We start from the raw sequence: 14363 nt of genomic DNA, 5'->3' as shown, positions 1-14363 counted from the left end.
TCCTACTCTTTGTTTCCTGTCTGCCAACCAGTTTTCTATTCATCTCAATATATTACCCCTAATCCCTTTAATTTTACAAGCTGATCTCTCATGTGGGACTTTGTCAAAAGTCTTCTGAAAGTCCAAATAAACCATATCCACGGCTCTCCCTCAGCAACTCTACTTCAAGTCACATACTCCAAGAATTCCAGTAGATTTGTCAAGCATAATTTCACCTTCATAAATCGATGCTCCTCTATCTGATCCTGACACTGTTTTCTAAGTGCTCTGCTAGAAAATCTTTCATAATGGATTCTAGAATTTCCCCCACTACCGTCGTCAGGCTGACTAGTCTATAATTCCCTGTTTCCTGTCTACCTCCCTTTTTACCCTCCAATCTGTAGGAACTGTTTCGGAGTCTATAGAAGTTTGGAAGATGACAACTAACATATCCACTATTTCTCGGGCCACTTCAGTATGTACTCTGGGATGTAGATTATCAGGCCGTGGGAATGTATCACGTACCTATAGTATTATTACAGTTAGTCTTTAAGTTCCCCGCACGCTTACTCTCATACTCTATTTTCTGCTTCTTAATCAATCCCTTGGTCCTCCTTTGCTGAATTCTAAACTGCTCCCAATCCTCAAACCTGTTGTTTTTCTGGGCCAATTTGAATGCTTCTTCCTTAGATCGAATATTATCTCTAATTTCCCTTGTAAGCCATGGTTTTGCCACCTTTCCCAGCTTATGGCCCTACTAGTCTGAAAACGCCCGATCTCGTCCGATTAATTATATTGTACCAGGCAGGAATAAAACAAAAGGGAAAGAGCAGCATATGGTCCTCAGGGGGACTATAACGACTTTTGTTTTTTTTGGATTTTGCAGCAATCATAGAATCTACAGTGCAGAAAGAGGCCATTCAGCCCATTGAGTCTGCACCGGTCCTTGGAAAGAGCACCAGTCAGACTCCTGTATTAACTCCAGCTGCTGAAACACAATTAACGGCAGCACTTCCTGCACACATCGTTACCTCGGACAGATGAAGAGTCCTGGAGTTCCCACATGTAACAGGATGCACATGAAATGGGTCCAGCTGGCCTCCCTTAGAAACCACTGACCTCCAAATCGCTGAGACTTTGACTACTAAAACAGTTGATACTAACATCTAAAAGTCAAAGAAACTGAAATGTGTGACAAGTTAAACTAACTTGTCAATGGCAGGTGAACCAGAAAATAGCAGGGAAAAGCAGAAATTAGATTAGAGACTGAAAAATATAGACAGCAGTAAAATTGGTTGCAACCCAAAATGGCAAAGACCTAAATGTGGAAGAAGCGACAAATGGGGTTTTAAATTGTGTGTATGGCAATCTTCATAGTTTAACTGGTAATCTGCACTCAACAGCTTCAGTACGTGGTTACATTAACAGAGCCATGGCTCAAACAAAATGAGGAATGAGTTCTTAACATTCCTGGTTGTTAAGTATTCAAAAATGATAAAGAAGGAAATACAGGAGGGGATGGGCAAGCAATTATTAATTATAATGTTACATTAGAAATAAGACACCGGAACAGGAGAAGGCCATTCTTGCTCTCCCCCTCGCCCCCCATAGCTGATCTAATTGTGGCCGTAACATCATTTTTCTTCCTGTCCTCCCATTATCCTTGGCTTCCTTGTAGATCAAATATCTAACTAACTCAGCCTCGAACATTTTCAAAGATTCAGCTTCTACTACACCCTGGGGAAGAGAATTCCAAGGATTAATAACCCTCTGAGAGAAGAAATTCCTACTCATCTCCACCTTAAATGGGAGATACCTTATTTTGAAATTGTGCCCCTAATTTTAGGTGCCACTAAAGGAGGAAACATCCTCTCAGCATCTATCCTGTCACAAATCTTCTGCGGAATCCTCCACCCACAGGTTTCCCAATGGCGTGAGGTGGCCACAATGGGAAATGCCAGCTGCCGGAACAGACGACCCCGCTACCGGCGACGACTTACCACGCAGGAAAACGCAGCTGGCGGACTGGAGAATCCCGCCCCTTATGTTTTGCTAAGATCACTTCTCACTTCTTTTGAATTCCAAAGAGTACAGACCCAACTTATCATGGTCAATCCACCTAATCTGCACATCTTTGGACTGTGGGAGGAAACTGGAGCACCCGAAGGAAACCCACACAGACATGAGGATAACGTGCAAACTTCACATAGTCAACCAAGGCCGGAATTGAACCTGGCTTTCCCTGGCACTATGAGGTAGCAGTGCTAACCACCGTGCCACCCAATATACAATATTGTATATTAACTTTCGGAAAGCATTAAAAAAAGTGCTATTTGTGTAGCTTGTTTGGAAGATGGAAACCTATAGAATTAAGGGGAAAATATGGATACAAAATTGGCCTGGTGACAGGAAGCAGAGGGTGTGGATGGATGCTTTTTTAGACACGACAGTGGCTTGATCCATACTCTTAACTTTTGTAAACAACTTTGGCAGGGAGCAAAACTATAAAATTTGCAGTTGATATAACATTTTGTGAAATAGTGAATAATGATGAGGATGATTGTAGGCTTTAAGACAGAATGGTGAAATAAGCAGAAGAATGGCAGATAGAGGTCAGTATGGAAAAGTGTGAAGTAATACGCTTTAGGAAGACTAATCTAGAAAGGCAGTAAACTGTGAATGGATCCAATTCGAAAAAAGTACAGACGAGCAGATAAACTTTTGTGACCATATACACAAATTCTTGAAGGTGACAAGGCAAGTTGATAGGTAGATTTAAAAAAGCTTATGGTTTACTTGGGTTTATAAATAGAAGAATAAAACATAAAAGCAAATGTCATGCAAGAACTTTATAAATCACTGGGAGAATTCCGGTCACTACACTTCAGGAAAGAACAGCACGGACCTTCAGCTGTTTAAAACAGGCAAAGTCCTGACCATAATCAACCAGCCCATACTCGCAGTTTCCAACACAGTTTCCAACATGTCACGATGAATTACACTGACAACAAATTTAATATGATCAGTTGGGTTTATAGTGTGGTTCATTTACATGTGCTAGCAGCTATATATAATCCCACACAGAGCCTGTTCTTATGGAAACGAAAATAACATGTACCCGCCTTTTTTAACTAAGCAAAGGTTTGGCGGGGTAGCCATTCGCTGGTTCATTTCCCAAGGAAATGTCTCAACCAATCAGAGTTGATCTGCCTGGTTTGATGTAAAAAAAAGATTGGCAGTTAACTGTTCCCTGGTGTATTCTCCATGGCAACATCTCCACCAATCAGAGTCCACTTGCCAACCAATCAGCAGTCTCCTCATGCAGTACAAATTGTTGTTCCCTTTGAGATTTGAGATTCTTGTGAATCTGTCCTGATGAGTGCAAGATGAAAAGCTTTGATAGCATGTCTCTTTTTTCAGAAATACTCAAGATGTAAACGTAGAAAGGATCTAGAGAAGGTTTGCTGGGTTGGTACCAGGAATAGGAACTATAGTTATGAGGAGAGGTTAGAAAAAGTACTCTTCTCCTTGGAACAGCAGAGTTAAGAGGTAACCTATTGATGTTTCGGTAAAGTAAATAAGGGAAAACTAACCATTCCCTTTGGAAAAGATCAAAAACTAGGGACCGTGCATTCAAAATCACTGAAAAAAATCTAGAGGAGATATGAGGAGAAACCTCTTCACTCAGAGAATTGTTGAGATCTGGAATGTTCTCCCTGAGTAGGTGGTGGAAGCCAATTTTGTAAATATTTTTTAAAAAGAGTTGGACAGATACTTGACAATGAAGAACTGACAGTGTTACAGACAAATGACAGGGATGTAGGCACCCCATTTCTTTCAAAGATAATTCTAGAATTCTGTTACATTTACCTGTTTGAGCCACACGCCTGTATCTGTATGCCAGACAGAGGTGATCCTGCCATTTTCGGACAACGCGCTGTGATTCAGAGGTCAGTCCTTTAGGGTCCCGCGAGAATACAAATGAGTAACTATCTGCACAAGTTCCATTATCATTCAGCTTTCGACATGTATACGTGATGGCATAGTTATCGTAATCTGTGTCAATAATCCAGTGATCATCATCTGAAAGAAAAGAACACGGTGCAAAGCTTTTTTTTCAATCCTAATGAGTAACAATGTAACTCAGGCTGCTATATTTACAAAAGTGATTGATTATTCCTGCTCTCTCGCTGCCAAGTCCCCATTCAGCCTTCACACCCCTGTGTTTGCTGGCCTACACCAGCTAGTGGTCTGGCAATGACTCAATTATAAACTTCTCATCCTTGTTTTCAAGTGGCTTCACCCCCTCCCTTCTGTATTCCCCTGCAGCCCTCCGACCCTCCAGTGTCACTGTGCTACTCCAATTCAGGCCTACTATGAATCTCGATTTTAATTGCTCCACCATTGGTAGCCTTCAAAAGCCTAGGCTTTAGGATGACCTCATTTAACACTCCGCTGATCTCTCCTACTTGAAGATACCCCTTAAAACTTGCTTAACTAAGCTGTTGGTTCATCCATCCTAATATTTCCTCAGGTGTTTCCATTTTTTTGATAACATTCACTGAAGCAACTTGGCACATTTCATTTTATTAGAAGATATTATTTATATGTAAGTGATTGATACTGGTTCCACATTGTTTGTCTCGTGCAAGTTAACATAGGTGGAGCTGTAAGGTCAGACCAGTGATTCTATCAGCAGGAGCACAGGATTCTCAGAGGTCCACTCACTAGTGCTCATTCCTGAGATACTTTACAAAGGCCCATCCCACCTACTGCAGAGCAGGAAGTCAAGAAAGATGAAAATTCAACATTGCTCAGCATCTGTCTGTTATCCCTATTTCATCATTAATTTACCACAGTAGATTTTTTATTTTGTCCTGATAAAAAGCAAAATAGCAGAGACAAACAAAATGAGAAAAGTACTATGCAAAGGAAACAAAGAAAGTGCACAGAATTTTAATTTATTGTATAGTAATGTGCAACTTCAAATGGAGTGTGGAAATTTGATGAGCTGAGGGAAATATGAATATCTTTCCAAAAATCTATTATTGTTTGTTTTAGTGTTTAACCGCAAGTATTGTTTAACTTTTAAGTTTCATCCAGAGGCCTAAGCAGGGAGATAGAAGCTATGCATTGCCGGCAGCTGAAGTAGTTGATTCAGGAAGCTGGCTTGAACTTGTCTTGCTGCACCTGGGCTCAGCAAGTCCCTTTGTTCTGTATATATAAATTCAGGCATACTCTGTGCGACCAGCACTAAAAGTGATTTCAAACAGAGTGTGGAAGTTTGGGGAACTCAGGAGGTTTGGTTAGAAGGGGAGGGAGTTACTCCTTTTCTTTTTCTATCTTTTTCACCCTGAAGGAATTGATTTCTGCTCCACCCCAAGGGAAGAAGAGAACTGTTGGTGAGTATCGGGTGATTAATTGGTCAAGGTCTATGTCCCTAAGGTTTTAAATTTAAATTTAGAGGACCCAATTCTTTGTTTTCCAATTAAGGGCAATTTAGCATGGCCAATCCACCTACCCTGCACATCTTTGGGTTGTGGGGTGAAACCCACGCAAACACAGGGAGAATGTGCAAACTCCACACGGACCGTGACCCGGGGCCACGATCGATCCTGGGTCCCTGGCCGCCGTTAGGCAACAGTGCTAACCACTGCACCACCGTGCCGCCCGTATTTTCCTCATGTTTAAAATAATACTGGAATTTGTGATAATATTCATAAATATCTAAAAGAAAATAAATAATTAAGTATTCAATTAAAGCTTATAAGTATGGCAGGACAGGTGATGTATCACAGCTGCAGCATGTGGGAGCACATGGATACCAATGTTATCCAGGGTAAGCAAGTCTGCAGTAAGTGTCTGCAGCTTGAGGAACATCGGCTCAGAGTCACTGAGTTGGAGGCTGAGCTGCAGACATTGTGACACATCAAGGAGGGTGAGAATTACTGGGACCCTTTGGGCTGGATTCTCCGATTCTGAGGCTATGTCCGGTGCATGTGTCTAGTATTACGACCAAAGAGTCGGCAGCACCCCCGCAGCAATGCTCTGCCCGGTGGGGGGCTAGCAGCCATGCCACATACAACCCCCAGCTTCCCCTGCAGATACCGACGGAGAATTTCCGGGTCCGTGGCCTCGCATGCGCATGGCGGCGACCAACAGCGGTGGCGCCGTACAACATGGCACCGGCCCCTTGCAGACCAGGCCTGCCAGATAGTGCCTCCTGTAATCCCCCTCGCCACCCCTGGACACCCCCCCCCCCCCCCCCCCCCCCGCCAGTCCCTAGCCCCCGCGGAAGCCTCCCTGGCCAGCGGAGGAGCTCCCCCCCACATCCGATGATGTTGACGAAACCTCAGACCACAAGTGATCCACGCCGTCGGGAAGTCGGCCCATCCAGATCAGAGCATCGGGGGAGGGTCTTCAGGCCATCCCAATGATGTGTGGCATACTCAGTGATGATGCCGTTTTGGAGGGAGCGGAGCATCCAAAAGCATGCGCCGCCCTGGATTGTGGCGTCAAAAGGGATTCTCCAGCCAATCGCCGAATGCGATTTTGGCAATCGGAGTATCTCGCCCTTTGTTTCAGGAAGCAGACACCCCTAAGGAAATAGAGGACGTTTTAAACTGAATAGTGGGGAAAGGGGTCAAATTTTAGAAGTTGTGAAATACCAAAGAGTAGATCCAAGGCAAGAGTGAAAGATACTATTATGGGAAATGGTAAACAGCCCGTGATACAAAGGGACAGAAGTACAAATTTGCAAAAATACTTAAAGGACATGACTAGAGGATCTGTATCTAAATACACGTAGTATTCAAAACAAAACAGATGAACTGATAGCGTGAATTGAAATTAATAAGGATGATCTGATAGCTATTACAGAGGCATGACTACAGAGCAAGGTAGATTGGGACCTGAATATTGATGGGCAAGTAACATTTAGAAAGGACAGGAAGTACGAAAAGGTGGAGGGATGGTTCTGCTAATTAATGATGGTATTAGCATGTTGGAGAGGGATAACGTAAGTTCAAGAAACCAAGATGTAAAAGTAGTTTGGGTAGAGATGAGAAATGACAAAAACGTGTGGGAGTGGTGTACAAAACCCCTAATTGTAACTACACAGGACAGAGTAGAAAAGAGATAATGGGAGTTTGTCAGAAAGGTACGGTTGTTATCATGGGGAATCGTAGTCTACATATAGATTTGAAAAATCAGGTGGTCAAAGGTAGTGTAGGAGTTCATAGCATGTTTTCTGGATAGTTTTTAAGGACAGCACGTTCTGGAGCCAACCAGAGGGAAGGTTATACTAGACTTGGTATTGTGCAATGAGACAGGATTAATTGATAAACTCATAGTGAAGACCCCGCAGTAGCAGGGATCATAATATGAATGAATTTTACATTCACTTTGAGGGAGAGAAGTGTGCATTTCAGACTAATATATCAAATTTAAATAAGGGCAATTATGAGGGCATGAAAGTGGAGCTAGCTTAGTAAATATAGTGAACTGGCAAATGTACTTAAGGGATAGATCGATTGAGGTTCAGTGGCAGATATTTAAAGGGATATTTCTGACTACACAGAATAGACACATTCCAATGAGAAAGAAAAATTCCAAGGGGAGGGCCCATCATTTGTGGTTAACTAAAAAACAGTTTTAAACTTAAAGAAAAAACATATATTTGCATAAAGACAAGTGGCAGGTCACAAGATTGGAAAGAATATGAAGAACATCAAAGAATAGCAAAACGATTGACTGAAGGAGGAAAACCTCGAGTATGAGAGAAAGCTATTTATATAAGGATTGATACTATGTATAAATACTTAAATATGAAAGGAGTTAACAAAGTGAGTGTTGGTCCTTAAGAAAATGCATCTGGGGAATTGATAATGGAAAGCAGGGCTATGGTGCTTGAAGTAAACAGTTAGTTTGCGTCTTCATTATAGAGGACACAAGTAACATCCCAGAAATAGTTGTAAATCAGGAAATGGAAGGGAAAGAGGAACTCAGGAAAATTACAATCATCAGGGAAATAGTATTGAGCAAATTGTTGGGTCTACGAGCTGACAAGAGCCTGGGTCCGAATGGACCTCACCCTAATGCCATGAAAGAAGAAGCTAATAAGAAAGCTGAAGCATTGGTTTTAATCAAAATTCCCTTGATTCGGGGAAGATTCTATTAGATTGTAAAATAGCAAATGTAATTCCTTTATGCAAAACGGGAGGGCAACAGAAAGCAGGGTACTACAGACCAGAAAGCCTAACATCTGTCATAGGGAAAATGTTGGAAGCCATTATTAAAAATGTTACAGCAGGGTACTTAGAGAAAATCGATACCATCAGGCAGAGTCAACATGGTTTTGTGAAAGCGAAATCATGTTTAACCAATTTTTTGGAGCTCTTTGAAGGAGTCACATACATTGTGGATAAAGGGCAACCAGTGCATGTACTGTACTTAGATTTCCAGAAAGCATTTGAAAAAGATTATTAGGTTATTATGGAAAATAAAAGTTAATGGTGCAGGAGGTAACATATTGGCATGGACTGAAGATTGGCTAGCTAACAGGAAACAGAGAGTTGGTAAATGGGTGTTTCTCTGGTTGGCAGGATGTGATGAGTGGTGTGCCACAGGATATAGTGCTGGGGCCCCAACCTTTTACAATTCTTATAAATGACTTGGATGAAGGAACTGAAGGTATGGTTGCAAAATTTGCTGATGACACAAAGATAGGCCGGAAAGTAAATTGCAAAGAGGGCATAAGAAGACCGCAAAGGGACACAGAGAAGGTTAAGTGAGTGGGCAAAAAACTACCAAATGGCGTATAATGTGGGAAAATGTGAAATTGTCTATTTTGGCAGGTAGAATAAAAAAGCATATTACCTAAATGGTGAGAGATTGCAGAGCTCTGAGGTGCAGAGGGATCTTGGTGCCCTAGTACATGAATCACAAAAGGTTAGTATGCAGGTAGAGTGGGTAGTTAGGAAAGGTAATAGAATGTTATTGTTTATTGTGAGAGGAATTGATTACAAATTGGGAGGTTATGCTTCAGTTGTACAGAGCACTAGTGAGACCACATCTGGAGTATTGTGTTCAGTATTTGGCTCCTTATTTAAGCAACGATGTAAATGCATTAGAAGCAGTTCACAGGTTTACTATACTAATACCAGGAATGGGTGAGTTGTCTTATGAGGAAAGGTTGGAGAGGTTAGGTTTGTAACCACTAGAGTTTAGAAGAACAAGAGATGATTTAGTCGAAACCTTTAAGATCCTGAGGGGTATTGATAGTGTGGATGTGGAGAAGGTGTTTCCTCTTGTGAGAGAATCTAGAAATAGGGCTCACTATAGACGTAGATGAGGAGAATTTTTTATCTTAGAGGGTTATGAGTCTCTGAAACTCTTCAAAAGGCAGTAGAGGCAGAATCTTTGAATATTTTTAAGGCAAAGCTACATAGATTTTTGATTAATAAGAGTTGAAAGATTACAAGGGTTAGGCAGGAATGTGGGGTTGAAGTTACAAGCAGATCAACCATGATCTTATTGAATGGCGGAGCAGGCTCGAGGGGCTGAGTAGCCTACTCCTGGGGCAAGATTCTCCGCCCCCCTGCCGGGTCGGAGAATCGCGGGGGGCTGGCGTGAATCCCGCCCCCGCCTGTTGCCGAATTCTCCACCATCGGATATTCGGCGGGGGCGGGAATCGCGCCGCGCCGATTGGCGGGCCTTCCCGTGCGATTCTCCGGCCCGGATGGGCCGAAGTCCCGCTGCTAAAATGCCTGTCCCGCCGGCGTAGATTAAACCACCTACCTTACCGGCGGGACAAGGCGGCGCGGGCGGGCTCCGAGGTCCTGGGGGGGGGGGGGCGCGGGGCGATCTGGCCCCGGGGGGTGCCCCCATGGTGGCCTGGCCCGCGATCGAGGCCCACCGATCCACGGGTGGGAGTCTGAAGTCATAGGGGAGGCCCTAAATGAATATTTTGCTTCAGTATTCACCAGAGAGAGAGAGACCTTGTTGCTCGTGAGAACAGTGTGAACCAGGTTAATAGGCTTGAACAGGTTGATATTAAGAAGGAGGATGTGCTGAAAATTGAAAAGCATCAGGATAGATAAGTCCCCTGGGCCAGGTGGGATATCCCCAAGGTTACTATGGGAAGTGAGGGAGGAGATTGCTGCACCGTTGGCGATGATCTTTGCATCCTGACTCTCCACCTGAGTAGTTACGGATGATTGGAGTGAGGTGAATGTTGTTCCCCTGTTCAAGAAAGGGAATAGGGAAATCCCTGGGAATTACAGACCAGTCAGTCTTACGTCTGTGGTGAACAAAATACTGGAAAGGATTCTAAGAGATAGGATTGATGATTATTTAGAATAACATAATTGATTAAAGATAGTCAGCATGGCTTTGTGAGGGGCAGGTCATGCCTCACAAGCCTCATTGAATTCTTTGAGGATGTGACGAGACACATTGATGAAGGTGGGGCAGTGGATGCGGTCTATATAGATTTCAGTAAGGCAATTGATAAGGTTCCCCATGGTAGGCTCATTCAGAAAGTCGGGGCATGGTGTACAGGGAAATTCAGCTGTCTGGATACAGAATTGGCTGGCCAAAAGACAGCGAGTGGTAGTGGATGGAAAGTATTCCGCCTGGAGGTCGGTGATCAGTGGTGTCCCGCAGGGATTGCTCTGGGACCTCTGCTCTTTGTGGTTTTTATAAATGACTTGGATGAGAAAGTGGAAGGGTGGGTTAATAAGTTTGCCGATGACACGAAGATTGGTGGAGTTGTAGATAGTGTCAAGGGCTGTTACAGGTTACAACAGAACATTGACAGAATGCACAGCTGGGCTGAGAAGTGGCAGATGGAGTTCAACCTAGATAAATGTGAAGTGATTCATTTTGGAAGGTCGAATTTGAATGCTGAATACAGGGTAAAAGGCAGGATTCTTGGAAGTGCGGAAGAACAGAGAGAACTTGGGGTTCACTTACATAGACCCCTCCAAGTTGCCACCCAGGTTGATAGGGTTGTTAAGAAGGCGTATGGTGTGTTGGCTTTCATTAACTGGGGGATTGAGTTTAAGAGCCGCGAGGTTTTGCTGCAGCTTTATAAAACCATGGTTAGACCACACTTGGAATATTATGTCCAGTTCTGGTCGCCTCATTATAGGAAGGATGTGGATGAATTGGAGAGGATGCAGAGGAGATTTGCCAGGATGCTGCCTGGACTGGAGGGCATGTCTTATGAAGAAAGGCTGAGGGAGCTAGGACTTTTCTCACTGGAGCGAAGAAGGAAGAGTAGTGACTTGATAGAGGTGTACGAGGTGATGAGAGGCATGGATAGAGTGGATAGCCAGAGATTTTTCCCCAGGGCGGAAATGGCTGTCACGAGGGGACATCATTTTAAGGTGATTGGAGGAAGATATAGGGGAGATGTCAGAGGTAGGTTCTTTACACAGAGAGTGGTGGGTGCATGGAGGTGGTGGAGTCAGAGTCATGAGGGACATTTAAGCGAATCTTGGACACGCACATGGACAACAGTAAATTGAAAGGGTGTAGGTTAGGTTGATCTTAGATTAGGATAAGTGGTTAGCACAATATCGTGGGCCAAAGGGCCTGTACTGTGCTGTACTTCTCTATGTTCTAAATTGCCCCTTAGTGTCCAGGGATGGGGTTACGGCATTGCAGGGGATAGAGTGGGGGAGTTGGCCTGGGTAGAGTACTCTTTCAGAGGGTTGGTGCAGATGCAATCGCCAAATGGCCTCATTCTGCACTGTAGAGATTCTATTAAAAAAAGTACATTTTTTTTGCTTCACCTTAATTTATATCCCTTTCATCATCCTGAGAGCTCTGGATATTTTATAAATACCATGGGAACATACTTTAGCTGCACCTGAACTATCTCTTCTTTCAAGATAGCCCGTTCATCAGTTACATTTTTGCCTGTTAACCTTTGATTCCAATTTATCTGGGTCAGATCCATTCTTACCCCATTGAAGTTGGCTTTCCCCTGGCTAATTATACTTTAAAAATAAAGTGTACAATTCTTAGGAGCAGAGGGACCAGATTTCAAATGCATAAATCACTGAAGATAGCGGGAAAGGTTGAGAGAAGAGTTAGTTAAGTAAACAACATCCTGGGCTTTACCAATAGGACAGTAAGAAGTCTTACAACTCCAGGTTAAAGTCCAACAGGTTTGTTTCGAATCACTAGCTACTGATTCGAAACAAACCTGTTGGACTTTAACCTGGTGTTGTAAAACTTCTTACTGTGCCCACCCCAGTCCAACGCCGGCATCTCCACATCATGTTTACCAACAGAGACATGGAGTACAAAACCAAGGACATTATGTTACATCGGTATAAAACACTAATTTGGCCTCAACTGAAGTATTGCGTACAGTTCTGGGCGCCACACTTTTGGAAGGATGTGAAGACTTTAGAAAGATGCAGAAAATGTTGTGCGAGTAGTTCCAGGGATGAAGAAGTCTGGTTAGGTAGATAGATTGGGGAAGTTGGGACTGTCCTCCTTGGGTAGAGAAGATTGAGAAGAGATTTTATAGAGGCGTCCAAAATCATGAGGAGTCTGGATGACGTGGACAGGGAGAAACAGTTCCCATTGGTGAAAGGATCGAGAACCAGAATAAGGTGATTGGCCAGAGAAGCGGTGGTAACATGAGGAAAGTCTCTTTCACATAGCGAGTGGATAGGGTCTGGAATGCACTGCCTGTGAGTGTAATGGAAACAGGGGCAACCGAGACTTTGGAAAGAGAATTAGATAATTGTTTGGAAAGGTGAAAATTGTAGAGCTATGGGGAAAGGGCAAAGGGGGAGGGGCACGGGGTGAGTTGCTCCTACAGAGGGGCAGCAAAGAAAGGACAGACAGAATGTCTTCTCTTTGAGCAGGAGCCATCCTATAATCCTCTTCACCAGCTTTGCCCTGCTTGAGGGGCAGGTGTAGTTTTTGGAAAGGGCTGTCCTTTTGGATTTAATGGTAGCGATTCTAATTAAAACAAAATGGGATAAATGTGAACAATTTTTTAAAAAGGTGGTTAGCACTGCTGCCTCACGGTGCCAGCCGTGGGTGTCTGTGAGGAGTCTGCACGTTCTCCCCGTGTCTGCGTGGGTTTCCTCCGGGTGCTCCAGTTTCCTCCCACAGTCCAAAGATGTGCAGGTTAATTGGATTGGCCATGCTCAATTTACCTTTAGTGTCCAAAGATGTGCAGGTGAGATGGGGTTATGGGGGTAGGGGGGGCGCTCTTTTGGAGGGGCGGTGCTGACTCGATGGGCCGAATGGCCTCCTTCTGCATTGTCGGGATTATTTTGTGCTGTCTCTCGGAACGCCCAAGTTCCTTTAAGATCAGTAACCGGATTGGAAGGTTTAAAGGTGGGCGTGACCCTGAGATGCCAATGTGTAGCAGATGAAATGCTGGGAAATAGATCTGCCTGCTGGGCTCCTGCACCAGGGCCAGATTACTCACTGCCTTTCTGGAGGTGCTCGGCTGCTCCCCAATATTTCAGTTTGAACTTGGCGGGGTCTTCTGTGTTGTTGAAAGTCCCCATCATTTCGGCGCACACGATCCACTCGCTGCATTAATAAAATAAATACAGTTAGAATAGAGAGAGAGTGTGTGTGGTGGGTTAATAATGGAGACAAGGCTCTCAGTGAAGGCTGGCCTGCACAGGGACTAAGTGCTTACGGCAGTAAGGTAACCAGTCCAGTCGCTTTGGCGGTCATCGTCTCGTTTTCAATCTTGAACTCGGCGTGAATGTTACTCTCCAGAAAAATGCCCACTGGGTCCTTCTTTGCGAAGGCGTGCCATTTCCCCGCATACTGGAAGAGAAAAAGGGGTCAGCTGTCGGGGAGCTCATCTCCTCCTCCTGACTTCCCCTATTAATACCAACAACTTACCCTGGTCTTGTTGAAGTTTTCTTTCACTTGGAAATTGCTCACCACACAGTCGGACTTTGCGAAGCAAGGGGAAATGGAAAAGAGGAACAGCAGCAGGAGCCCAAACATCTTGCACTGTGCCATCCTCCTCCTTCAGCTTCCCTGCCATAAAACAGACACACAATTAAATACAAGAAGACACTCTCCCCACCCCTCCCCACCCACTACCTCCTCTCCTGGACTTTAGGCAGCCCGGTTCAACTGCTGCCACTGACCTCTTTGTGCTTACCGTAAACAGCGTGTGGCACAAATCTCAATTCACTTGGATTCAGCAATCAATCAAAGTAGGGGTTTACCTTTAATGCAATTGTGAATAAAACGCTGTAAACGCAGCTCTTCCGAACAGTTGGTTAGCTTCCCCACACCTTTATATATATACACCAGTCACTCCCACCCCCCACCACCCTGTGTCTTTCGTAATCTACCCTCGAACAGCTTTGGAATGTGAATCA

At 44.0% G+C, this 14363-nt stretch overlaps 1 protein-coding gene across 3 annotated transcripts in view; it reads right to left on the bottom strand.

Moving 5' to 3' along the window:
- Positions 1-14363, bottom strand: part of rbp4 (retinol binding protein 4, plasma) — a 24193-nt gene extending 9830 nt beyond the window's left edge. The window contains exons 1-5 of one of the 3 annotated variants that reach the window (XM_072479060.1): positions 14208-14363; positions 13873-14013; positions 13661-13794; positions 13442-13548; positions 3850-4062 (exon numbers count right to left, since the gene is read on the bottom strand). In XM_072479060.1, the coding sequence (XP_072335161.1) occupies positions 3850-4062; positions 13442-13548; positions 13661-13794; positions 13873-13995 (577 nt within the window). In that variant the 5' untranslated portion in view covers positions 13996-14013; positions 14208-14363. Of the gene's footprint in view, positions 1-3849; positions 4063-13441; positions 13549-13660; positions 13795-13872; positions 14014-14140; positions 14157-14207 lie in introns of those variants that run through there. The other 2 variants (XM_072479062.1, XM_072479061.1) reach the window with 2 other exon arrangements.

The sequence above is a fragment of the Scyliorhinus torazame genome, chromosome 16 (genome assembly GCF_047496885.1).
Source record: "Scyliorhinus torazame isolate Kashiwa2021f chromosome 16, sScyTor2.1, whole genome shotgun sequence".
NCBI classification, from domain to species: domain Eukaryota; kingdom Metazoa; phylum Chordata; class Chondrichthyes; order Carcharhiniformes; family Scyliorhinidae; genus Scyliorhinus; species Scyliorhinus torazame.
Note: the sequence above shows the minus strand (reverse complement) of the source record. Positions and strands in the feature narration are given on the sequence as shown.